We start from the raw sequence: 25,365 nt of genomic DNA on the forward strand, positions 1-25,365 counted from the left end.
ATGACAGAAAAATCTCATCAAAATAACATTTACCCGGATTTTCTAATTTAGTCTAATATTTTAAAAAAGATGGGCGCTTAATTTTTACTTTTGCTGTTACTCACTTCTTCTAATCAACATAAATCAGTAAGATAACAAGAAGAGCAATAACACACTCCAACAAAGTTTTCGTTGGCTCAATAGTAACAGAGTTTTGCCGGAGAAAGATTGTGGACAAAAAGGAAAGAAAAATTGGAGATCTGAAAATTATTCTTGGTATTAGAATAAAAGAGAAACTCACTGTACTATGAGCTAGAGTTAGTAGTAACTTTACATTGGAATAGAGTCGTGATGCATATCGGTTGGGAGCCATGTTAACTATGGTAAGGATGTAGCCAGTTTACTGCCATTGGCGGTTAAAATATCATTCAGAAGGTTACCCTTTCTGAAAGTATAAAAAAATGGATCATAACGTATAGAATGATATACACAAAATTGAATTCCCCCAAAATAAACAAACAACACCAAAAATGGCAAGAATTATTGGAATAGATTGCGTAGGAGAGGTACAATCCGTCCCTAGCTTCTGTCAAAAACTAAAACAGAGCAAGAAAAATAACTGAACTTTTTTCCTTTCAAATTTAGAGTGTACTATAGTATATTCTATAGGAGAGATACCCGTTTCTATAAAATGCAGAGCTCGACAAGTACAGATCAACATGTGCTGCATCACATGGACCCACACCGATTCACGTCGCAAATACCTACTGCAACATCGTCTCAATTAAGGAGAAGAAACAGTACGAACCAAGGTCTAACTGACATGATCAATAAGAGTATCGCCAGAAACACAATAAGCGGCACTGGCATTCCCACAGGAGGCGTAAATAAAAAAAAGAGGGCAAGAAGCACGGTTGCGGGAGGTACAAACAGTACAGCATTCGCCTTCAATGATAAATCGAACAGTAGGAACAGCAGCAATAGATTATCAATAAATCAACTTGGCAGCCTACAGCAACACCTGAGCAATAGAGATCCGAGACCACTAAGGGACAAAAATTTTCAAAGCGCTATTCAAGAGGAAATTTATGATTATTTGAAAAGGAATAAATTTGATATTGAAACAAATCACCCCATTTCAATAAAGTTTTTAAAACAGCCCACTCAAAAGGGGTTCATTGTCATCTTCAAGTGGTTATACTCAAGACTTGATCCAGGTTACGGCTTCACTAAGTCTATAGAGAATGAGATCTATCAAATATTAAAGAATCTGCGCTATCCATTTTTAGAATCAATAAATAAATCACAAATTTCAGCCGTAGGTGGCTCCAATTGGCATAAATTTTTAGGCATGTTGCATTGGCTAGTACGAACGAATATTAAACTGGATATGTGCTTGAATAAAGTAGATCGTTCACTAATTAATCAAAATACACAGGAAATAACAATCCTGAACCAGCCTTTAAAGACTTTGGATGAACAGGACCAAAGACAAGAAAGATACGAACTTATGGTGGAGAAACTGTTAATTGATTATTTTACAGAATCTTACAGAAGTTTTCTAAACCTTGAGGATAATTATGAGCCTTCGATGCAAGAGCTAAAATTAGGATTTGAAAAATTCGTTCACATAATTAATACTGATATATCCAATCTTCAAACTCAGAATGACGCTCTTTATGAGAAATATCAAGAAGTTATGAAAATAAGCCAAAAGATCAAAACCACTAGGGAAAAATGGAAGGCTCTAAAGAGTGATTCTAATAAGTATGAAAACTATGTCAACGCAATGAAACAGAAGAGTCAAGAATGGCCAAGTAAACTGGAAAAGATGAAATCTGAGTGCGAACTGAAAGAAGAAGAAATTAAAGCTTTACAGAGTAATATTGGCGAATTGCACAAAATTTTAAGGAATAAGGGAATTTCAACTGAACAGTTCGAATCGCAAAATCACGAAAGAGAAAAGCTGACAAAGGAACTGGACAAAATAAATCTCCAGTCTGATAAATTGACAAGCTCAATTAAATCTAGGAAACTAGAAGCCGAAGGAATATTCAAAAGCTTACTGGATACATTGAGACAATACGATTTGTCGATACAAAATTTAACCAAGTCGCGCGCTCAATTAGGCCATAATGTTGATGATTCGTTACTAAAGATCGATATTCCAGAGAACCTATTAGACAGAGACTTTCATGAAGGAATCTCGTACCAGCATTTGTTTCCAAAAGGATCTGGAATTAACGAATCCATCAAAAAATCCATATTAAAATTAAACAATGATATTCAAGAAAGAATAAAAACTATTGAGAAAGATAACGTAACATTAGAAAAAGATATCAAAAACCTAAAGCATGATATAAATGAGAAAACTCAAGTCAACGAAAAGCTTGAATTGGAGTTATCGGAAGCGAATTCCAAATTTGAGCTCTCTAAGCAAGAGAACGAACGATTACTAGTAGCACAGAGAATTGAGATTGAAAAAATGGAGAAAAAAATTAATGATTCAAATCTCTTAATGAAAACCAAAATTTCAGATGCAGAAGAATTAGTGACTTCAACGGAACTGAAATTAGAAGAATTGAAAGTTGATTTAAATAGGAAACGATACAAACTACACCAACAAGTGATACATGTTATTGATATAACAAGTAAATTTAAAATTAATATTCAATCATCATTAGAAAATTCCGAAAATGAGCTAGGAAATGTTATTGAAAAGTTACGAAACTTGGAGTTTGAAACTGAACATAACAAAACAGAGTAATAAAACAAATGATATACAATACCCGAGCAACTTACGGCAAAGCTCAGCCCCACCTTTCCGCATTATTAATAACCTGCATTTTTGTTCAGTTCTATTCTTACCCCGCTTTTCCCAGTATCTCAAACCAATCTAAGAAAGTATTGGTATGTAATTATTTTTAAGGTAAATATATATAAGTATATTTGAATGCTTTAATTAGGAATGTTCTGTTTTTTTTTTTTTTTTTTTTTTTATGATAGAAGAAATGGACGTAACAAATCAGTATAAGAACAGCGACGTAAGAATAAGAAGGCGGGAAGGAAAGGGTTATTACTGAATAGACTCAAAAAAACAAACAAGTGAACATTAAACCAAGCCTGTTCACTTCTTCAAATTCTTGTAATACATCTTTCTAATTAATGGATGATGTTCCTTCAGTTCTTTGTTCTTGTTGGTGGTATACTCCATATATGCCATATCTTCGCCGCCAGCGAGACCAGCCAATGAACCTTCGCCTCTAACGGCCTTTGATTTAAATCTTTTGTGTCCGTTCGAACCTCTCCCGATAGAATTGTCAGCGTCATCACCGACCTCAATGCCAGCAGCTTCTTCGTTCTTCAACAGTACTTCTTGCAGTAGCTCCCTACGTTCTCTGGGTGAAGCATATGCCAAGTTTGGGATGTTCTCCATTCCGTGTAAATGTGTAATAACTTTGAATGCGTAACCTTGATCGACCAAGAACGCTTGTCTCTTTGTTGAGTAATACATTTCTTGCGTATCCTTAGAAACCAGAGAATAAAAGAACGCATTGAAACCTTCGTCATTACGTCTTTTAGCTCTTAAAATTCTTCCTAATCTTTGGGCTTCCTGACGACGAGACCCATAGTGAGAAGATATTTGAATCAAACAAGTGGCTTCCGGTAAATCAATGGAAGTATCACCAACTTTTGATAGAAAAATGGTATTGATTTGGTCATTGTATTGGAAATTTTGCAAAATATTCATACGCTCTTGTTGTGGCGTGGAACCATAAATAAACGGTTTTCCCATTTTCAAGGCATATTCTTGTAAGGCATAAACATTATCAGAGAAAACGATGATCTTATCACCTCTTCTTTCGTGATATTGAATTAAAAATTGGCACGCCTGAAACTTTGTTGGATTCATGATATACAACAACATTCTTTTCCTTGCGGTTTCTCTTAAATACTCTTGGTAAAATTCTGCTGTCATGGGACACCAAACTTCCGCACATTGGACGTTTGCAATATGTCCCTTTTGGGACAATTCCATCCAATTCGCTTCGTAAAGTTTTGGACCAATTAAAAAATTCAGATCACCAATTTTATCATCTTCTCTAACCAGTGTTGCAGTCAGTCCCAATTTGGCATGTGCTGCGATGGTGGAGACCACCCTACGGAACATTGCGGCGGGTACCACATGAACTTCATCAAGAATAATAAATCCCCATTCTCTACCAGTCAAAAAATCCATAACCTTTTGTGAATCGTGAGACCTATTTCTTGTGTTTGCCACCATCGAATAAGTGGAAACAACCAAACCGGACTCCGTTTGAAACATTTCCTTATTATCAGAGGTGAAAACAGCACAATTTTCCGGTTGTAAGGTACACCATTGCAAAAATTGCTGCCTCCATTGCATGACGGAGACTGATGAAGTACATAAAACAATCACGGATTTTTTTATAGTACATGCTGCAGTAATACCGACCAAGGTTTTACCTGCACCACATGGCAAAACAATAATCCCTGAACGAGCACGGCCATTACCAAACATTTTACTCAGCGATTTTTCTTGATAAGGTCTGATCTGAGTGGAAGGTTTCAAATCAATGTCTAAATCTGGATTTCTATGATCATTTCTGAAGTCATATTCTTCCAACACGGGATAATCTATTTCTTGGCATCTTTTCTTTACGACTTCAACAGACTCGTTGGCAATTTCAAAAGAGTGAACCGCATCAATATCATCATCATCATCTTCCCGCTCATTATCGCCACCTATAACTGCACTAAACACGGCCTCCACGTCGCTCGGGTTAACATTAGTGGCTGGTTTTCCAGCGGTCTGTTGAAGATTCTGCTGCAATGTGTCCTCTGCTGGCTGTACCTGATGATCGCTATCTATCCTTAGGGGTCCGATAACGGAATCATTCAGCAACATTTGTAGAATTTCTGCTTGCGTAGTCTCCACGAAATATCTATTATGCTTGATAACCAATTTCACTTTACCGTAGGAAATGGTAGCCCCCTTGATGAAGTTGATTATCGATTCCGCAACTGGTACTTTAGACAGTCTATCCAAGACCGAAATGATATCGTCCGTTTCTAACCCTACAGAAACGGCAGCATACAAAGAGTATGCAGTGATCTTGTATTCGTGAATATGAGAAGGTCTACTTATAGGCTCTGCAATGGTGACCAAAAAGTCTTGAGCCTGTTCTGCCAGTGGAGAAAAACTTTCCAGAATGATTCTACCATCACTTGGCGAGATCCAAAGGGGCCTTGAAGCATGATCTGGCCTCAACCGCAAGTAACTAAAGTCATGACTTCTGAACATTCCTGAGACGGAATCTGGAACGAAATCTGCCGGTATATCGCTATTAGTGTCCTGTAAAAGCGCCTTATCCTTAGCGTCCATTTGATTCATAGAAGAATCCGCCGCTGTATGCCTGCTACTTTTGGTCTTCTTCCGTGCCTTCTTCAGTCCTGTAACCATGACTCCGGTGTCCCTTTCCTCACCGCCGTCCAGCGTTTCCTTATTATCATCATAGTTCTCATCGATCTCTGCATCAGTAGCCGGTGAGTCCTCATCTGATGAGAAAAAGGACTCACCCATATCTGGGAAAATTTTCCCCTTGCTCTTGGTTTGGTAGCCTTCAACGTCTGTCATAATGTGGCTGCTGCTGATTGCCAACGCTAGCAGATGCTGCTTTTGCTTAAGAACGTAGAAAACTTTCTATTATCTATCCTTACTAAGGACCTTTTTCCTTATATTTCTCAAAAAAAGAAACCTCGTTTCTAACGATCTGAAATTTTTTTCTCTTCACGGTGGCGAGTTTAAAGACAAGAGAAGAGCAGTAAGAAAGAGGATGAAAGATGTCTGTTAAATAGACAAGAAGGGCAAGTGACACAAAACCTAAAGAGTCCAGAATGAGTGTACAAATATTTGGAGACCAGGTTACAGAAGAAAGAGCAGAAAACGCCCGTTTGTCGGCGTTTGTCGGTGCCATTGCCGTGGGTGATTTGGTGAAGAGTACATTAGGTCCAAAGGGGATGGATAAGTTATTGCAAAGTGCGTCCAGTAACACTTGCATGGTAACGAATGATGGTGCTACGATTCTGAAGTCAATTCCGCTAGATAATCCGGCCGCCAAAGTGTTGGTGAACATCAGTAAGGTGCAAGATGACGAAGTTGGAGATGGTACCACCAGTGTTACTGTTTTGAGTGCAGAATTGCTTAGAGAGGCAGAGAAATTGATCGATCAATCCAAAATCCACCCTCAGACCATTATCGAAGGTTACCGACTAGCTTCAGCAGCTGCATTGGATGCGTTGACAAAAGCAGCTGTGGACAACTCTCATGATAAAACGATGTTCCGTGAGGATCTGATCCATATTGCCAAGACTACTTTATCTTCTAAAATTTTGTCCCAGGATAAGGATCACTTCGCCGAATTAGCTACTAATGCTATTTTGAGATTGAAAGGCTCCACCAATTTAGAACATATTCAGATCATTAAGATTCTTGGTGGGAAGCTATCAGACTCGTTCCTTGACGAAGGTTTCATTCTTGCCAAGAGATTCGGTAACAACCAACCGAAGAGAATTGAAAATGCTAAGATTTTAATCGCTAATACAACCTTGGATACAGACAAAGTCAAAATATTCGGTACAAAATTTAAAGTTGATTCTACTGCTAAATTGGCACAACTAGAAAAGGCGGAACGCGAGAAGATGAAGAACAAAATTGCCAAAATTTCCAAGTTCGGTATCAACACCTTTATTAATAGACAACTAATTTATGACTATCCAGAGCAATTATTTACAGATTTGGGCATAAACTCAATTGAACACGCCGATTTTGAAGGTGTGGAAAGACTCGCCTTAGTCACAGGTGGTGAAGTTGTATCCACATTCGACGAGCCAAGCAAGTGCAAACTTGGGGAGTGTGACGTGATCGAGGAAATTATGCTTGGCGAACAGCCATTCTTGAAGTTCAGTGGTTGCAAAGCTGGTGAAGCTTGCACCATCGTCCTAAGAGGTGCTACCGACCAAACACTTGATGAAGCTGAGAGATCCCTACATGACGCATTGTCTGTGCTGTCACAGACCACAAAGGAAACAAGAACTGTCCTTGGCGGCGGCTGCGCCGAGATGGTTATGTCAAAAGCCGTGGACACCGAAGCTCAGAATATTGACGGCAAAAAGTCCCTTGCAGTGGAAGCTTTTGCCCGTGCTCTGAGACAACTGCCAACCATTTTGGCAGACAACGCCGGTTTTGACAGCAGTGAGCTTGTGTCAAAATTAAGATCTTCCATATACAACGGCATCTCCACATCAGGCCTGGATCTTAACAACGGGTCCATTGCTGACATGAGACAACTAGGTATCGTCGAGAGTTACAAACTAAAACGAGCAGTGGTCAGCTCTGCATCTGAAGCTGCTGAAGTTCTACTAAGAGTGGACAACATTATCCGTGCCAGACCAAGAACCGCCAATAGACAACATATGTAACATATTTAGGTATATCTCGAGAATAATAAACCGTCACTGTCATTATTATAATTAGAAACTGAACGCAAAAAATATTCACTACGTAGTATGAAAACGCGAAAAAAAAAAGACGACGCGTCATAGAACTTTTGGCAATTCGCGTCACAAATGAATTTTGGCAACTTATGTTTCCTCTTCGAGCAGTGCTCGAGCCCTGTGTCAAGAATGTAATAATACCCATCGCAGAAATAGTCAAAGATAGCATCTCCACAACCTCAAAGCTCCTTGCCGAGGAGTTCGCACCTCCTTTGTCGAGTAATTTACAACTTTTCAATTGAGAACTTATTCTTCTTACTCTTCTTATTCTTCACACTCTCTCACATCCTCAACCGTACTGATTGGAACTACAACAACAACCGCTGCTAGCAGAAAAGAACTACTACCTAATAGAAAAATTATATCTTCCTCGAAACAATCTCCTGCTTCTAACATCTACGCATATTAAGAAGCATTTACTTATCATGATACAGCTTCAGATTTCATTATTGCTGATAGCTACTATATCGCTATTCCATCTAGTAGTGGCCACACCCTATGAGGCATATCCTATCGGGAAACAATACCCCCCGGTGGCAAGAGTGAACGAATCGTTTACATTCCAAATTTCCAATGATACCTATAAATCGTCTGTGGACAAGACGGCTCAAATAACATACAATTGCTTCGACTTACCGAATTGGCTTTCGTTTGATTCTAGTTCTAGAACGTTCTCAGGTGAGCCTTCTTCCGACTTACTATCCGATGCGAACACCACGCTATATTTCAACGTAGTGCTTGAGGGTACGGACTCTGCGGACAGCACGTCTTTGAACAATACGTACCAATTTGTTGTTACAAACCGTCCATCTATCTCATTGTCGTCCGATTTCAACCTATTGGCGTTGTTGAAAAATTACGGTTACACTAACGGCAAAAATGCTCTGAAACTAGATCCCAATGAAGTCTTCAACGTGACCTTTGACCGTTCAATGTTCACCAACGAAGGCTCCATTGTGTCGTACTATGGACGTTCTCAATTGTATAATGCTCCCTTACCCAATTGGCTGTTCTTCGACTCTAGTGAGTTGAAGTTTACTGGTACAGCACCAGTGATAAATTCTGCGATTGCCCCAGAAACAAGCTACAGTTTTGTCATCATTGCTACCGATATTGAAGGATTTTCTGCCGTGGAGGTGGAATTCGAATTAGTCATTGGTGCTCACCAATTAACCACCTCTATTCAAAACAGTTTGATAATTAACGTTACTGACACTGGTAACGTTTCGTATGACTTACCTCTGAATTACGTTTATCTGGATGACGATCCTATCACTTCCGATAAATTGGGTTCTATAAACTTACTGGATGCCCCTGATTGGGTTGCATTAGACAATGCTACCATTTCAGGTTCTGTCCCAGGTGAATTGCTAGGTGAAAACTCCAACCCTGCAAATTTTTCTGTGTCCATTTATGACACCTATGGTGATGTGATTTATTTGAATTTCGAAGTGGTTTCCACTACAAATTTGTTTGCCATTAGTTCTCTTCCTAATATTAACGCTACAAGGGGCGAATGGTTTACCTACTATTTTTTGCCCTCTCAGTTTACAGACTACGTGAATACAAATGTTTCGCTAGAGTTTACTAATTCAAGCCAAAATCATGACTGGCTGAAATTTCAATCCTCTAATTTAACCTTGGCAGGCGATGTGCCTGAGAATTTTGATAAGCTTTCATTAGGCCTGAAAGCGAACCAAGGTTCTCAATCTCAGGAATTATATTTCAACATCATTGGCATGGATTCAAAGGTAACTCATTCAAACCACAGTGCCAATGCCACATCTACAAGAAGTTCTCATCGCTCCACTTCAACAAGTTCTCACACAAGTTCTACCCACACTGCAACGGTTTCTTCTACCTCTACTGCTGCTACCTCTACTGCTGCTACTTCTTCTGCTTCAGCAGCGCTCCCGACAGCTAATAAAACCTCCTCTCACAGTAAAAAGGCAGTAGCCATTGCGTGCGGTGTAGCTATCCCGTTAGGCGTTATATTTGTGGCCATCATTTGCTTCCTGATATTTTGGAGACGCAGAAAGGAAAATCCAGACGATGAAAAATTACCACATGGTATAAGTGGACCTGATCTGAATAATCCTGCAAATAATCCAAATCAGGAAAATGCCACACCTTTGAATAATCCATTTGATGATGATGCTTCTTCATACGATGATACTTCAATAGCAAGAAGATTGGCCGCTTTGAATACTTTGAAGTTGGATAACCATTCTACCTCTGAATCAGATATTTCCAGCATGGACGAAAAGAGAGATTCATCATCAGGTATGAATACATACAATGATCAGTTTCAATCCCAAAGTAAAGAAGAATTGTTAGCAAAACCCCCAGCACAATCTCCAGGGAGCCCGTTCTTTGACCCACAGAACAGGTCCTCTTCTGTGTATATGGATAGTGAGCCAGCAGTAAGTAAATCCTGGCGATATACTGGCGACCTACCACCAGTCTCTGACAGCGTCAGGGACAGTTACGGATCACAAAAAACCGTCGATACAGAAAACCTTTTCGATTTAGAAGCACCACAGAAGCAAAAACGTACATCAAGAGATGTCACTATGTCTTCATTGGACCCTTGGAATAGCAATATTAGCCCTTCCCCGGTAAGGAATTCAGTAACACCATCACCACATAACGTAACAAAGCATCGCAATCCGCACTTGCAGAATATTCAAGACTCTCGATGTGGAACAAACGGAGTAACTCCCACAACAATGTCGACTTCATCTTCTGACGATTTTGTTCCCGTTAAGGATGGTGAAAATTTTTGTTGGGTCCATAGCATGGAACCAGACAGAAGACCGAGTAAGAAAAGATTAGTCGATTTTTCTAATAAGAGTAATGTTAATGTTGGTCAAGTCAAGGACATCCACGGACGGATCCCAGAAATGCTATGATTATACGTAGCAACATTTTGCTTAATTTAATTTTCCTGTTATTTTTTTTTCATGGTTTACAAATGCCATATATTTTATTTAGTTTTTATACTTAGAGACATTTAATTTTAATCCCATCCTTCAAATTTCACTTTTGCATTTACAACAGAGATCCAAAAATGCTCTCGCCCTCTTCGTATTGCGAATACACTCCATCCAAGATTTTGTCATCACCGCCGCTGACTAATTTTTCACTGAATTGATGAATAATCAAAGGCCCCACGTCGGAACCGACTAAAGAGGTCAGTTTTATTTTAGGAGATTGAAAACCACTGTCTTCTGGTAAGTTTGCATCCTCTTGACACTTGACCCAGTTTGAATCTCTTTCAACTTCTGTTTTTTCTTCCAAACTATCGACCCTCCTGTTTCTGTCCAACTTATGTCCTAGTTCCAGTTCTATCGCATTAATAACTGCCTCAAATGTTATTGTGTCATCGTTGATTTTAGGTAACTTCTCTAAATGCAAAATCAAACTATTTAAGGAAGACCGAAATTCATCGAACACTTCAGTTTCCGTAATGATCTGGTCATCTTTATCCACATGTTGCAGCTCACCAAAATCTAAAACATACTTTTCAATGCACAAATCGTTCTGCTTATTAATGATGCAGATAGAAAATCTGTAAATATGCGTTAGTTTAGAAAGAACATCCAGTATAAGTTCCTCTATATAGTCAATTAAGGCAGGATGTCTGTTAATAGGAACATACTGCGGCAAGTTGAATGACTGGTAAGTGGTGAAGTCGAACGACTGAGGTGGGTATACATTTCTATAGAATAGAATTAAATTGATGTAGCATTTTAAGTATACCTTTAACCACTTCTCTACCCATTTATTCATAAAGCTGGCGCACTGATCACTACCGTTTTTTCTGTCTGGAATCTCAGTCGTCGCAAAAATGTATACCTTTTTTTCTGACCTTTTTTCAGTTCTTTGAGAATGTTTATTCTAGTTAAATAGTGTCCTGTCTTTGTGTAAAAACCAGTGTTTCTGATTGTTTAGCATTGGGAAAGTAGAAATTAAACCAATAGTGGACGTATATGCATATGTATTTCTCGCTTGTTTATGTTTCTACGTACTTTTGATTTATAGCAAGGAAAAAATACATACTATTTTTTTGGTAAAAGTGAAAGCATAATTTAAAAGTTAGAATAAAATGGAGGAAACAAAGAGGGGCTCAATTCATCTTTTTTCCAAGAAGCACCCAATGATAATAACTAAAATGAAAAGGATTTGCCATCTGTCAGCAACATCAGTGGTGTGAGCAATAAGAAATTCATTGCCTCCGTTGCCTTTGTCGCGTTCGTCATGTGTATCTTTCGTGATTTTAGCCTTATCAATGGGAATCATAAATTTTCCAATGAATTAGCAATTTCGTCCAGTTCCTTTTGAGCTTCTTCATATTTGCTTTGAAATTCTTCACATTTCTTTTCCCATTCGTCCCTTTCTTCCTCCAAAGCAATGATTTTTCTACCCATTTGCTCGGAGTTCAAATCTGCTTCTTTCAATTTATCCATTGCTTCCTTCAGTTTGGCTTCGCTATCCTCTAGCTGTTGCTCTAGATCCTGGTTCTTCTTGGTGTAGTTCTCGTTATTGGATCTTAAATTATTGGAGTCTTCAGCCAATTGCTTTGTATCAGCCAATTGGCTTTCTAACTTCTCCACTTCATTGTCGAGTTGTTCGTTTTTAGTCGACAAAGATTTGATCTCGTTTTCTTTTTCAGTGTTAGATTGCTCTAATTCCTTAAGCTGTTCTCTCAGCTCTTCATATTTTTCTTGCCATGATTCAGATTCTAATTTCAAGCTGTTCAATTTTTCCTTGATCTTCTCCATTTTCCTAATTGCTGTTACAGTTGCTTTCTCAACCTCATAAGAAAAAAATTATTGGACTAATATTCCTTATGTTTACCTAGTTTTATATTATCCTATTATTGTTGAACCTATAACGTTTTCGTGGTATGTGACAATAATAAGTCAATTTCGATAAAAGATAACATCATTTCTACTTCTATTTTAAGAAAACTACTAAATCTACCTACGATACGTTTATTGAAATACTCCGGTAGAAGATCAAACCAAGGAGGTAAAATCTCTTCTTATAGTCTTTCTGGACACTTCATCTTGTTGGACAGAGGCCCAGATGTCATCTAAAGATAACAAGTTTTGGCCCAGCTTCTCTTTCTCCAAGTTGATGAACTTTTCTATCTTTTGTGGCTCGTCTGCTACAAACATTTGAAAAATTATCAGGGAAATACTCCTTAACGCCTTATGCAGATGGTCCCCTGTAGTGGTACCTTTCCTTGTGGCCTTCCGTGCCCATTGGTCAAAATTGTCCACATACCACTTCCAGATCGTGTCACGAACGATTTGATCTTGAGGTTTCTCGTTTTTGTTCAGCCTCTTTTTAAAGTTGTAATTGAATCCGAATAAAGCCAGTTCCATCCCGTCAGATTCAATATTAGAAGTGATAAAATTCAAAATCTTTTTCACGATGTCGGAATCTAAACAGAACCCTAGAGATTCAATTGCACCATTTTGAATCAATGTGGCAGTTTCGTCACTGTTTTGGTTATACAAATTATTAACATGGTTCATGATACCAGCACAGGAACTGCGTTTAACCAAATCGAATATTTTCTTCCACTGTTTGATATTTGAACAATGTTGAGATACCACAACAAGGATTGAATTCACTAATTCTAACGGCACACTCGAACGTGGGCCTTGTAATAGATGCTTGAAATAAATTTGGCACAATTCAGCACATTTTCCAGAGTTTTTGTTCATAAACAAGACTTGAGACATAACTTTCAACTCGTGAGGATTTGCACTTTTATCAAATTCACCATGGGGCCAATCAATCTTATTGAAAAGGGGGATGACAATTTTTTTCTTCAAGAAGGATAGTAATTTAGAGCTTGTCAAACTTGCACGGTCGATCGTTTGAAGGACTTCCAATCCCTTGGAGAGAGGAGCCCAATATTTGGATGCAATCTTTGAGGAGGAAGAAGCAATATGGCTTAATATTTTACAGAGACCGAGCACATGAATGGGATTCTGGAAATCTTCATCTCCAATAAATTGCGATAAGTCCAAGAAAATCTTCCAAAGATCGATTTCAGATAACGTTCCCTCAGTTAGTTTATCATTAATCTTTGCATAGCACTCTTCGGATTCGTATGAAACGCGGTAATAACCTTGGGCCAAATGGTTAAGCACTAAGATAGGATAATCCAATTTCAAGGTTCTGTCTGTTAATAGTACATTATTAGTGTCCGCTTTACCATCTAACAGAACACCAAATAAGGGTACTTGATACGGGACATCTTCTAATTGGACCTTTTCTTCACTGGACAATTGATTGATGAATCTATGTTGAGTCAATTTTGTTTGCGTTTTTCCATCTTTTTCTTCCAATTCGACCTTAACGACAGGTAAGCCTGGGGTTCTTGTCCATGATGAAACAAAGTTCGTAATATTTTGAGATTTCAAAGTTATTCCGATATGATTCCAGATATCCATGGGCTTAACACTTCTTTCATGAAAAGTTTGAGTATCTTCAAATACACTTTGCAGACCTTTTTGTAAATGAGATTCGCCTGTGGCTAATTGCAGGGACCTCAGCATGATGATACCCTTTGTGTATGCCTCAGGATCAAAGATATCAGAGGTCTGGGAGTCGATGCCAGTGTTTCGTTGTACAATCTGGAATATGCTTTTGCCATTGATATCTGACGCATCTCTGCACATAGTCGGTTCCACTTGCTGTAGCAAATAAGGATCTGATGTCCAATAATGGGATAAGTCACCATTTTGTTCTAGTATATAGCATGCTAACCAAGTGGCGAAAGACTCATTAAACCAAAGAGACTCCCATGAGTCAAAAGATATGTAGTTGCCCATCCATTGATGGACCAATTCATGGACAATGAGTTGCTGCGCTTGTTCTCTGACGGATTCGTTGGCCAGGGCATTTGGTGGTATGAGTAGGTGGTTTAATTGAATGGTGATCATGCCAAAGTTCTCCATTGCCATGTCGCTTAAATATGGCAGTAGGACGAAATCTAACTTTTGCAAAGGGTATGAACAATTGAAATAAGATTCCAACAAAGGTAGATATTTCTGGACGGTATCTAAAGTGAAAGTTGCATTGGCAATATCCCAAGGTGCATAAATGGAAACGGATATAGTTCTATCACCCTTCAATTTGACCTCTGTTTTTAAAAATTCCAAATCACCCATAGCAAAACCAAATACGGAAGTTGTCATCAAAGGTGTCTTGGCAAATTTCACCAAGTGTTTTTGAGCATTGTCCAAGGCTTCGATACTCTCGACCGGAGTGTTAGAAACGGCTTTATACTGCGAGTCCATTGCAATGTTCAATTGAAAAGTGGACTTGTTTGAAGGTTCGTCGACACATGGAAAAATATTGCTAGCCGAAAACGGTTGGCAGTGTGTAGCAACCACATGGTTATTGGCACTGCCCGTTTTGTGATCCATAAAATTCGTTTCGAAAATACCAAAAGTCTTATCGTGATGTGTCTTTATGTTACGGATTTTACCCACATATTGCACGGACAGAACCAAAGGGCATTCGTTGGACAATTGAATGGGGGATTCAGAATGGAAAATGGACCAGTGCTTTTCAACATCTTGAGAAACCTTTAGATCAAAATTAGTAGCCCCCATGGTAGCATGTGCAGATAAGACGATCAAGTCCTTGGAATGTAACTTGAACTGGGTAAGACTATCGTTGCTAGAAGCTAAAGTGGTGGAGTTCGAATTGAATTTCAAGTGGATTTTAGCGGAACCTTTGAAATTGGGTGACGACTGCTTAGGGTCAATGTCTAGGCACAATTCATAGTGACTAGGTACCACGGGGTTCTCCAAAGATAGCAGCTTATCAGACATGATCGTTGGTGGCGGTCAGATTAGTGTTATAAATCTTTTACAACTCTTAAGACGTATTTTTTTCTATGGCATCAGGAAAGGTTCGATTGTAAAACTCGTTTTTCACTGAAAAATTACCGGTGAAATATCAAATAGGAAGGACCGAATTATACTATAATAAAGAACGACTAATATCCAAGATTACAACCAAGAGTGTTACCTCACTTGCTTAGGTGTCCTCAACGTGCACGAGGATTTTGATTTTTGTCCTGTGTGTGCTGATATGCTCTAACCAGTTTTGCTTCAACAAGTATATTGGCAAAACCAGGATTCGTAAATATATACATTTCATATAACAAGTGATAAGCTAAGAGATACAATGTACAGACGGATACATTGGTGCAGAAATCTACGAATGTCATATTGAACTGGTATCCTTATAGGATTCACGGATTCCCCAACATGATTGGCATACTCGTAGTAGGGCATGGGATGTTAAGGCGTCCACCCCTCGTCACTAGTAATCTGTGGTCATCACAATCACTAGCAGTGACAATAGCACAGCGACCAGTCTTGTTCCACTCTCCTGCTTGCATTGTGTTTGAAAGATGGATCGTCAGGAGCCGCAACAACCAATAGTGTAGTGCTATTCGCAGAAGCACAAGCTCGCCGGTGGCCCGTGTGGGTTAAGGGAGGAGTTTGTTGACCCTTATTTTGTCGAATTCCTTGAAGAGGAGTATATATAAGGGGAGACGGCTCTTGCTAAAGTCTTGCTTCTTTATTATTTCTTGAAACAAAGGGTATTTTTGATCGGGCAGTAACGTTAATCAATTAATAAAGCAAGGAGATAAATATGTCATCAAGGATAATCGTCGGCAGTGCAGCATTGGCAGCTGCCATCACAGCTAGCATCATGGTCAGGGAACAGAAAGCCAAGGGCCAGAGAAGAGAGGGCAACGTTTCCGTTTGCTACAACAACCAGGAGTATGGCACCTCAGCACCTCCACAGTGGGGAAAGCTGCATAATATAAAGCAAGGTATAAAGGAAGATGCCTTGTCGTTAAAAGACGCGCTGCTGGGTGCATCTCAGAAGGCTAGGGAAGAAGCGCCAGAAGTAGCCAAGCGTGTGATATCGCCAGAAGAGGATGCCCAGACACGCAAGCAACTTGGTCAAAAAGCCAAGGACTCCTCCTCGCAAAGCATCTTCAATTGGGGGTTCAGCGAGGCGGAGAGAAGGAAAGCTATAGCCATCGGAGAGTTTGATACTGCCAAGAAGCGCTTCGAAGAGGCAGTAGATCGTAACGAGAAGGAGCTCTTGTCCACTGTGATGAGAGAAAAGAAGGCCGCTCTGGACAGGGCATCTATTGAGTACGAAAGGTACGGGAAAGCCAGGGACTTCAACGAGCTTTCGGACAAGCTAGACCAACAGGAAAGGAACAGTAATCCTTTGAAGCGTCTATTGAAGAGTAACACGGGCGACGCTAACACCGAAGAAGCCGCTGCAAGAAGTGTACAAGGCTGGGGTGAGACGGCCCAGGAGTTTGGTAGAGAGGAGTTGGAGGAGGCCAAGAGAAATGCCTCTTCAGAGCCTAGCGAGGCACAAAGGCGTCTTGACGAGCTGAAGAAGATCAAGGAGAAGGGCTGGTTTGGTTACAACAAAGGGGAACAAAGCGAGCAACAGATTGCTGAAAGAGTAGCCAGAGGTTTAGAAGGATGGGGCGAAACGGCTGCTCAATTATCCAAGGATGAAATGGACGACTTGAGATGGAATTATGAAAATTCGAAGAAACAACTGGACAAGAACGTATCTGATGCAATGGACTCGTTATCTAAGGCCAAGGAGGACTTGAAACAGTACGGTAGCCATTGGTGGTCTGGATGGACATCCAAGGTCGACAATGACAAGCAGGCTTTAAAAGATGAGGCCCAAAAGAAGTACGATGAAGCATTGAAAAAGTACGATGATGCCAAGAACAAATTCAAAGAGTGGAATGATAAGGGTGATGGTAAATTCTGGAGCTCGAAAAAGGACTAGTTAGTTAGCTAATTGTAACGGGCTGTCCCCGCCTAACATATATACATATTCACATGTTTCCCTTTTTTTATATTTGAAATCATACATGATCTTTGCTGATTAGGGAACGGAAACGATGTAAATAGCGGTATTGTTGGGGTATACGTGAATACATAAAGACCGTTATATATCTATATATATATATATATATGGAAAAAAAAGATTTAGATGAATTTTAAAGTGAGAGAAATAAGAAGGTTGAAGAAATGAACTATCATAACCCTCCTTCTTTCTTTATTTGGTTCCGTCTGGGTTCATAGAGGTTATTGTGGAGTTTGAATTTGATTTTGAACCTGGATTTGAGTTTGAAAACGTAGGACTATTTTTGTCGTTATTATTAATATTATTCTTGTGTTTATTAGTATTATGGTGATTATCATTAATCATGTTGGCAATCGATGGTGGTTGTGCCAATTGCGACTGCAATTTTTGCTTTAGGTTGAGTTTATCTCTTTCAACCATAGTATTGTCCTCCTCTTCGGACGAAAACCCTTCACTACCACTGGACTCAATATGGAACTTGGATTTAGGTTTCCCGATCATAATGTTGGCAACACTTCCCGGCCTGTTGCTGTTTCTTCTTGAACGGGCGTTCCCAGAGGGTGACCTTTGTTGTTTAAGCAAGTACTGTTGATTTGATGGCGACCTGGATAGTGCAGCCCCTGTACTGTTTCCCGCGCTGGTTCCATTGGCGTTGTTAATCGTTGTGTTAGAGTAACGTCTAGATATGATGAAAGGGTTAGTGAAATTCATATGTTGAGGTGGCGATGCCGAAGCTGATGGAGGGGAAGGCAGATGAGAAGGGGAGTTCAAAAGTGACGACGAAAACGAGTAGTGACCTTGCATAGGGGGTCTTCTCAAGGGGTTCGCAGTGGATGGTGTTGATGTCGTATTACTAACGTTGTTGCTGTTGTCATCGGATAACATATCAGCGTAGGAATAAAATCTTAATAGTCTTGAACCGTGGTCATTAGGAGATCTCGGATGCGCAGGCGACGTTTCGTTATCAAAAGATTGTGAGGAAAGACTCCTTGTCCTACCTAGGGCTCTATCCAGGCCGATGGTAGATGGCCTTCTTGAATACACCATATCTACATCATCGAGTCCAGTCGTGTCGTCGGTCACAATAGAACAACCAGCGTCTAATGCAGGAGGGACGAAATTCTCTAAGGTACGACGGTGATCCAGCGGAGTCTGTACAACAAAATCAGGATTGTATGTCTGGTACGATGCTATCGACTCATTCGTCCTAGAAGGTTGCAAATGTAGATTCACTGCAGACGATCTCTGGCTTAAGTTATGGAAGTTCCTATTACTAGAATTATTATGATTGAACAAGCTGGTCCTGCTGCTCTGCCTGGAGAGAGAGTTCGCAGCATTATTCGACACCGTTTTATAAAGATATGATGGATCCTCTACGTTTCTTTCAAAAATCATAGAGCTCTCGCTCATGGAGGGGGAAGGTGGCATATAAGTATTGTCGTTCTCCGTCTGTGCCGCCTCGTGGGTGCCGTGATCTTGGCTATTGTTGCTGATGTCCATCTTTGCCGTGTGCGTTTGCTCTGCTTGAAGGTACTCTATCACCAAAGCTTTCCAGATCACCCTTTTACGCCTCAAGAAATTACCTATCACCAAAGGGTGAGTTGAGTCTGATACTGTTTGTTAATCACCTCACGACTGTTGCAACATTAATATGGCGCCCACCCCGTGTTACGTGATGAAAATAAAGATGATAAAGCGATAGCGTAGATAATACCGTTTCAACACCCTTTGTAAACCAACTACTGACAACACATCGCTCAATAACATTATATTCAGCATTCAAGAAGGTAGCAAGGATAGCCACGATACCTACATCGGCAGTGTTGTTAAACTTGATATCAACAACTATTTCTATGTCACCGCACACGGGTAGAATTACTTCCACAGTTTTTCTCACCTATATAAAGTGAAAAAGTTTTTGATACGTTTTCCTCCACTTGGTTTAATTACATACCTGTTGAATTTAAAAGAGGAACGTTCAGTTGACCATAATTGAATACTCTGGGGCTTGCAAGAACTTGATGCTTTGATGAAGGTGTCTTACGTTCTATGTGCTGAAAAGAGTTAATTATGGAACAGTTTGTCACACCTTTCACGCAGGTCAATGTTGTCATGTTTGTAAGGATACAAGTGCGACTTGGTCTGCGACATACTGCTATTGGGTAGTGAATTTTTATTTTTTTTTTTTTCGTTTTCTTTTTTTTCTTTTCTGTTTCTTCCATTTACTTTTTTGTTAGATTTACCATGATGAGCATTTATTTTACTGCGTTATCGTATTGATGGGGGCTGTTTAAGTACAGTGTTGTTCTATAATCTATATTCATTTATATTTTATATTTCTTACCAAGGAAATTGACTTTTAACAGATTTGCTGAAAGGTTCATCTTACAAAAAAATTGGAAAACTTGAACTGAGAAAAAGAAAAAAGTGAAAGAGTATGTGAAGAGTAGTAGCTCCCATACAAATACACATACTATCTTGTCTTTGTACTTTGGACAACCAGCACGCAGCAGGAAGCTCTTGATAATATGGTAGATCACCAGTGGACGCCATTACAGAAGGAGGTTATCTCAGGCTTGTCTGCGGGATCCATCACCACATTGGTAGTACACCCATTAGATTTACTCAAGGTTCGTTTGCAGTTATCTGCTACAAGTGCACAAAAGGTCCATTATGGCCCATCTATGGTAATCAAAGAGGTTATACGTTCGTCGGCGAGTACCGGGCATAGTGTTATAAACGAACTGTATCGCGGATTAAGCATAAATTTATTTGGAAATGCCATTGCATGGGGGGTTTATTTCGGTTTATATGGTGTCACGAAAGAACTGATTTACAAATCAGTGACAAAGCCAGGGCAAACACAGTTTAAAGGCGTCGGTAATGACCATAAGATGAATTCGCTCATCTATTTGTCTGCTGGCGCTTCCAGTGGGTTAATGACTGCCATTTTGACAAATCCTATCTGGGTTATAAAGACAAGAATAATGTCTACAAGTAAAGGTGCCCAAGGAGCGTACACTTCTATGTACAATGGTGTGCAACAATTGTTACGAACTGATGGCCTACAGGGCCTATGGAAGGGCCTTGTACCTGCACTATTTGGTGTTTCGCAGGGCGCTTTGTATTTTACAGTTTACGATACTTTAAAGCAAAGAAAATTGCGACGGAAGAGCCAAAATGGGCAGGACAATCACTTAACGAACCTTGAGACCATTGAAATCACATCGTTGGGGAAAATGATTTCCGTCACTTTGGTTTACCCTTTTCAATTATTAAAATCAAACTTGCAAAGTTTTAAGGCCAATGAGCAAAAATTCAAGCTCTTTCCTTTGATAAAATTAATCATTGCTAATGACGGCTTTGTTGGACTTTATAAGGGTTTATCCGCAAACTTATTGCGAGCTGTTCCATCCACTTGCATTACGTTTTGCGTTTATGAGAACCTTAAACATAGGCTGTAGTAAAGCGTATATTATAAATTTAGTTTCTTGTAAATATCAAAGGATAAACAAAAATAGAAAATATAGGGAAAAAAAAAGAAAGATAACTTAAATAGTAAAGGGGGAGGGATGGTTTCTTCGGTTTTTTATTATTTCTAAAAAATATCTGTGATTATATTACAAAATGTAAAGTATTAAAGAAAAACTATTTTAAATTTCTTAGTAACCCAAAGCAGCTAATTGTTTAGCAACATCAGATTCAGCAGCGGTAGCGTTAGCAGAGGCGACCTTCTTGGTGAAAGCTCTCTTCTTGGCATAGTATTCAGCAGATGAAACCTTTCTCTTTGCTTCCAATTTAGCAACAACATCTTCGTATTTCCAACCAACGGAAGTAGACAACTTACCCAAGGTGGTGTACTTTCTACCTGGCTTCAATCTCAAAACTCTCAATGCTTGTGGGACAACAACTCTCTTCTTCTTATCATATGGAGGTGGGATACCTTCAAAGACCTTTAAACGTTCCAAGGCGGCCTTACCACGAGCAGTCTTGTGAGAAACCATACCACGAAGAGCTTTGTAGAAGATTCTAGATGGGGCTCTGAAATGGAATGGACCACGGGTCTTGTTGAAAGCAGTAGCCTTTCTCAAGAAATCATGGTACTTTAATTTGTTTCTGAAAAATTCACCAGAGATGTTTAATTCTTCAGCTCTAACAACAACGATTTTTTGACCGTTTAATAATTGCTTAGCAACAACGGAAGCTAAACGACCTACTAAATGACCCTTACCTGGTTGAAGATTATTATTGATGAATGAATAGATACTCATTCAAAAAAAATGGATTCGTTAGTAATACTCCTTTAAAAAAAAACCTATGTTCTTCCTGCTCATGATTTCAATCTTGTGTCTCAATCTTTATGTTTTAACGTGCACATGATCTACTAAGCCCTCAGTATATCTCTTCTCCTTCGGTTATAATATTTTTGTCACATTTTTGGGGAAAATTGTAAATGCTGTGTACTATAAACTGATCTTGTGGCTGGGGAAAGAACACATTCAATTATTAGTGCAAAATGTTACGTACCATCAATTACAACAACTGGTTCAACAGACATTTTTCTCGATTTGTTCTTCACCTTACGTCTTCAACAAGAAAAATAAAACGTATAAAGATATAGTGCAAATAATATTGTGTAGTTACTAAATGGCTAATATAATTATTACACAGCAGCCCAAGATTGAACTGTCCTGCACAACCTACATTGACCCATTGCAATAGCAGATTCTCAGGCATAAGCTTGGAGAGTTTTACTACTGGCACAATTACCCATCGGGTTTGGCGAAGGGCTCTCTGCTGCCGGGCATGGACGCCGGAGGGGAAGTGTATCATGAAGGTAGTTTGCCCAGGCAGAACAATTTCTTCCTGAATCGATGTAGCTGCCCAGACCCAAGCCGAAGTATAGTAAACTAATTCTCTCGGCCCGACGCGGAAAAAATTCAATATTCCATAAATAATGTACAGGTGTATTAGGGTGTACCGATGCTTTAAATGTACGCATGTAGTCATTCGAGTAATGAATCTGCGTAATACTTCCAGATATATTCAGCAAGGGAATCTCCATTTTTAATTCGCCTTCTCTTGTTACGCACAGATGATGTTCTTGTATCGTTATTTTTTACCAAGTAATAATCCAAAAGCTGCTCCTTAGGGAATTCTAGCAGTGTTCTTATAGATGCATTCTCATCATTCCCCATTATACGTAATTTGAGCAAAATGTCCCTTAATAATTCGTGTGATCTTTGAGGAGAAGATTTGAACTGGGTGTTTCTAAACATGACTTCCAACCCATTAATATACAGGATGATCTTTAGCGGTTCTCTCACGGCGTCTTTTGTACCTCTTTGAGCGTTTATTTTATTCATGGATAAAATCTGTAGTAGTTTTACTGTTATGGCACTAAGTTCTTCGAGATCAAGGCAAGTGTTGATTCTGATATTCTCGTATATTTTGACGTTTTCTGGAAGGTTTGGCGGTACAAATTTTTGGAATTGGTTTAGTGGGAATGAGCTCGTGGCATCAATAAAAAATAACTGGGTAATAACATGCTCTTTCGAAAGATTCTGCTTGATGAATTGGCAAAGTTTGCCCTTTGTCGGTGAAGGCCAAATGGTAATCAGTTCCAAATGTTCATATTCCATCTTCGCCGCTCGATTTAGCCTTTTCTTTTCATTTTTTTATTTTCTTTTCTGGCGGTTTCCTTTATTATTAAAATAAATAAACTAATGGGGCTTTCGCGTTTGGTAAGACAGAGGTACAGAAGTCATTAAGAATCAAAAATTTATTCAATATAAAGATATAAATCGAGGAATTCTGTTTATGTAATCGTTAATCTAAGCCATGTAAGACATTTCTTACACGGGTCTTTGTTCTTTGTTGTTTAATAATACATATGGGTTCGTTCAGGCTGAATATCAACTCAGAGCAGAATTGTTCACATTTGCGTTTGTTGTTACGTTCATCGATGTCGTGGTAGATATTTGGCCAGTTAGTTGAGTTTTTTGTAATTGCGGAGCGCTCTCACCTAAAATCGAGCTAGTAGCTTGTAAGGACTTTTTTACTTTCTGTGCTTTTATTCCCCTCGTGTCTATTGAAGAAGATTCAGGAGCAGGAATTTCTCCAAATTTGGACATGTGTAATTGCAGCTGCCTTGTCACTGATGCGCCTCGTCTAATCTTACTCAACTTACCGGCGTTCCACTTGTTCAAGAAATCACGTCTGACCTCATTGCTAATTTTCCAGTTCATCCCCTTTCCTTGTTGGCCAGCTCTTTTTGGCACCTTTTCGAAGGCTTTATTTAGGGACAGGTTATGCCTCACGGAGTTTTGCCATGCCATTTGAGAAAACCTATAAAATGCGTAGTTATCAGAGATAAATTTGTAAATATCCGCCAATGAAATACTACCTTCGGGTGTCGAAAGGATGGCTTGAGTGATCATCGATGCATAGGACTGTGGCGGTTTGATGTATCTGTTTTCATCCAGCGATAAGTCTGACGGATTTTCTATATGGGGTACATTATTGTTAGTGATGACATTGGTACTACTGGACGTGTAAGTATTCGGTCTAATCCCCCCTCTGGTGTAATTTTGGTCATCATCTTCTTCCTCCATCATAATCGTGTCTCCATGCGGATCCCCTATAGGATTGACATCTGATGATGATAATGGCGTGTGTAGGTGGTCTAGCCGTTGTAATCGAGCTTCTTCCTGTAACCTTTGCTCTCTTAAATACGTGGAACCTTCGATAATATTGCGCAGCAATGGGTTGTTGTTGCCATTCGTACCATAAGTGGATAGTAATTTGGGCATGAGGTGATTCAGGCAATAATCCGATATAACAGTTTCTTGTTCCGGCAATATAAAAATCATTTGGACACCTCCAATGTCTACGATACAACCTGACTGTAGCACTGTGGGAGGAGAGTCGGGACCTGTGGGAATTCTTCTAAAATTGACCTTAGCACCATTTCTACCGAATATCTGTAGTTCCCATGATCCGCTTTCCAGGTTGAACCTGATCGCAGCATGCTTTCTAGACACAATCTTTGCAGGACCAAGGTCGATGTCTATATTCTTCTTCACAACTGCGCCTGGTATGGCATTCAAGCTCAGGTTGTCTGTATTCCTACCAATGGTAACTTCTAATTTTTGTACATAGTAGGTCCAATCACATCCAGCTATCTTAGCGTACGCGTTGACTTCTCTAGCAATGCTCAAATTATTGGAATAGTCACTCGACACTGCCACCGGCTCACTTGACGAGCTAAGAACACACGTCACTGCATTAACAAGCCCTTGGCGATCCTGGGCTGTATACGAACTATACTTACCGCTAAATTTTTGTTCGCTACTGGTAACAGACATTTATTATTACTATCTCTCTCCAATCCTTTCTTTGATAGCTGACCCGATAACTTATACGCTATTACTTAAGCCTTCGATATTTTATGCAATCAGGCTGCATCCAAATATCTTGACATCTTGTTCTCTCTTTCTATACCGTTTCTGATTTGTTTATGTTTTTCCATTTTTTTGTTTACCTCATCCATGGAGAATAACCTACTTTATAACTTTTTAAACCTAATACATATTCTATCTTTTTGTTTTAGACCTTTTTATAATATTCTTAAGCCCTGTATAATGTAAACCCTAATAATTTCTTTTTTTTTTTTGGATAATTTTTTTTTCAAAAATGACTAAAGTAAATGGAGTTTGTCTATTTGGACATGACCATCTATTGTTGAACTTGTTCCTTGCATTGGAGACAATCAGTACTCGAAATTTTTATAAATCGGTTAGAAAATCTCGAAGAGGTTAATATAAATTAAAAAAAGCACCTCTTTTTATT

At 39.2% G+C, this 25,365-nt stretch overlaps 15 protein-coding genes across 15 annotated transcripts; 6 read left to right on the plus strand and 9 right to left on the minus strand.

The window, feature by feature from the left end:
- Nucleotides 1–670: 670 nt before the first annotated feature.
- NDC80 (kinetochore-associated Ndc80 complex subunit NDC80) lies at nucleotides 671–2,746 on the plus strand (the record flags this gene model as incomplete). The annotated part of the gene is made up of 1 exon (XM_033911019.1): nucleotides 671–2,746. The coding sequence occupies one exon, from the start codon at nucleotides 671–673 to the stop codon at nucleotides 2,744–2,746; it is 2,076 nt and encodes a 691-aa protein (XP_033766910.1).
- Nucleotides 2,747–3,106: 360 nt separating this feature from the next.
- SSL2 (TFIIH/NER complex ATPase/helicase subunit SSL2) lies at nucleotides 3,107–5,638 on the minus strand (the record flags this gene model as incomplete). The annotated part of the gene is made up of 1 exon (XM_033911020.1): nucleotides 3,107–5,638. The coding sequence occupies one exon, from the start codon at nucleotides 5,636–5,638 to the stop codon at nucleotides 3,107–3,109; it is 2,532 nt and encodes an 843-aa protein (XP_033766911.1).
- A 260-nt stretch (nucleotides 5,639–5,898) lies between these two features.
- CCT2 (chaperonin-containing T-complex subunit CCT2) lies at nucleotides 5,899–7,482 on the plus strand (the record flags this gene model as incomplete). Its single annotated transcript, XM_033911021.1, has 1 exon — nucleotides 5,899–7,482. One exon carries the CDS (start codon nucleotides 5,899–5,901, stop codon nucleotides 7,480–7,482), a length of 1,584 nt encoding a protein of 527 aa, XP_033766912.1.
- A 164-nt stretch (nucleotides 7,483–7,646) lies between these two features.
- Nucleotides 7,647–7,966, plus strand: SPAR_I00280 (uncharacterized protein; the record flags this gene model as incomplete). Its single annotated transcript, XM_033911022.1, has 2 exons — nucleotides 7,647–7,756; nucleotides 7,801–7,966. 2 exons carry the CDS (start codon nucleotides 7,647–7,649, stop codon nucleotides 7,964–7,966), a joined length of 276 nt encoding a protein of 91 aa, XP_033766913.1.
- Nucleotides 7,967–7,982: 16 nt separating this feature from the next.
- AXL2 (Axl2p) lies at nucleotides 7,983–10,469 on the plus strand (the record flags this gene model as incomplete). Its single annotated transcript, XM_033911023.1, has 1 exon — nucleotides 7,983–10,469. The coding sequence occupies one exon, from the start codon at nucleotides 7,983–7,985 to the stop codon at nucleotides 10,467–10,469; it is 2,487 nt and encodes an 828-aa protein (XP_033766914.1).
- A 139-nt stretch (nucleotides 10,470–10,608) lies between these two features.
- On the minus strand, nucleotides 10,609–11,349 carry REV7 (Rev7p; the record flags this gene model as incomplete). The annotated part of the gene is made up of 1 exon (XM_033911024.1): nucleotides 10,609–11,349. The coding sequence occupies one exon, from the start codon at nucleotides 11,347–11,349 to the stop codon at nucleotides 10,609–10,611; it is 741 nt and encodes a 246-aa protein (XP_033766915.1).
- A 506-nt stretch (nucleotides 11,350–11,855) lies between these two features.
- TPM2 (tropomyosin TPM2) lies at nucleotides 11,856–12,341 on the minus strand (the record flags this gene model as incomplete). The annotated part of the gene is made up of 1 exon (XM_033911025.1): nucleotides 11,856–12,341. The coding sequence occupies one exon, from the start codon at nucleotides 12,339–12,341 to the stop codon at nucleotides 11,856–11,858; it is 486 nt and encodes a 161-aa protein (XP_033766916.1).
- Nucleotides 12,342–12,578: 237 nt separating this feature from the next.
- Nucleotides 12,579–15,419, minus strand: TMA108 (Tma108p; the record flags this gene model as incomplete). The annotated part of the gene is made up of 1 exon (XM_033911026.1): nucleotides 12,579–15,419. The coding sequence occupies one exon, from the start codon at nucleotides 15,417–15,419 to the stop codon at nucleotides 12,579–12,581; it is 2,841 nt and encodes a 946-aa protein (XP_033766917.1).
- An 832-nt stretch (nucleotides 15,420–16,251) lies between these two features.
- On the plus strand, nucleotides 16,252–17,433 carry OM45 (Om45p; the record flags this gene model as incomplete). The annotated part of the gene is made up of 1 exon (XM_033911027.1): nucleotides 16,252–17,433. The coding sequence occupies one exon, from the start codon at nucleotides 16,252–16,254 to the stop codon at nucleotides 17,431–17,433; it is 1,182 nt and encodes a 393-aa protein (XP_033766918.1).
- A 273-nt stretch (nucleotides 17,434–17,706) lies between these two features.
- Nucleotides 17,707–19,014, minus strand: VHS2 (Vhs2p; the record flags this gene model as incomplete). The annotated part of the gene is made up of 1 exon (XM_033911028.1): nucleotides 17,707–19,014. One exon carries the CDS (start codon nucleotides 19,012–19,014, stop codon nucleotides 17,707–17,709), a length of 1,308 nt encoding a protein of 435 aa, XP_033766919.1.
- A 124-nt stretch (nucleotides 19,015–19,138) lies between these two features.
- On the minus strand, nucleotides 19,139–19,504 carry SPAR_I00350 (uncharacterized protein; the record flags this gene model as incomplete). Its single annotated transcript, XM_033911029.1, has 2 exons — nucleotides 19,139–19,411; nucleotides 19,502–19,504. 2 exons carry the CDS (start codon nucleotides 19,502–19,504, stop codon nucleotides 19,139–19,141), a joined length of 276 nt encoding a protein of 91 aa, XP_033766920.1.
- A 538-nt stretch (nucleotides 19,505–20,042) lies between these two features.
- On the plus strand, nucleotides 20,043–20,978 carry FLX1 (flavin adenine dinucleotide transporter FLX1; the record flags this gene model as incomplete). The annotated part of the gene is made up of 1 exon (XM_033911030.1): nucleotides 20,043–20,978. One exon carries the CDS (start codon nucleotides 20,043–20,045, stop codon nucleotides 20,976–20,978), a length of 936 nt encoding a protein of 311 aa, XP_033766921.1.
- A 198-nt stretch (nucleotides 20,979–21,176) lies between these two features.
- On the minus strand, nucleotides 21,177–22,072 carry RPL16A (60S ribosomal protein uL13; the record flags this gene model as incomplete). The annotated part of the gene is made up of 2 exons (XM_033911031.1): nucleotides 21,177–21,745; nucleotides 22,042–22,072. 2 exons carry the CDS (start codon nucleotides 22,070–22,072, stop codon nucleotides 21,177–21,179), a joined length of 600 nt encoding a protein of 199 aa, XP_033766922.1.
- Nucleotides 22,073–22,520: 448 nt separating this feature from the next.
- On the minus strand, nucleotides 22,521–23,156 carry CSM2 (Csm2p; the record flags this gene model as incomplete). Its single annotated transcript, XM_033911032.1, has 1 exon — nucleotides 22,521–23,156. One exon carries the CDS (start codon nucleotides 23,154–23,156, stop codon nucleotides 22,521–22,523), a length of 636 nt encoding a protein of 211 aa, XP_033766923.1.
- A 273-nt stretch (nucleotides 23,157–23,429) lies between these two features.
- FKH1 (forkhead family transcription factor FKH1) lies at nucleotides 23,430–24,881 on the minus strand (the record flags this gene model as incomplete). The annotated part of the gene is made up of 1 exon (XM_033911033.1): nucleotides 23,430–24,881. One exon carries the CDS (start codon nucleotides 24,879–24,881, stop codon nucleotides 23,430–23,432), a length of 1,452 nt encoding a protein of 483 aa, XP_033766924.1.
- Between the last annotated feature and the right edge of the window lie 484 nt (nucleotides 24,882–25,365).

This window comes from Saccharomyces paradoxus, chromosome IX, assembly GCF_002079055.1.
Source record: "Saccharomyces paradoxus chromosome IX, complete sequence".
NCBI lineage: Eukaryota > Fungi > Ascomycota > Saccharomycetes > Saccharomycetales > Saccharomycetaceae > Saccharomyces > Saccharomyces paradoxus.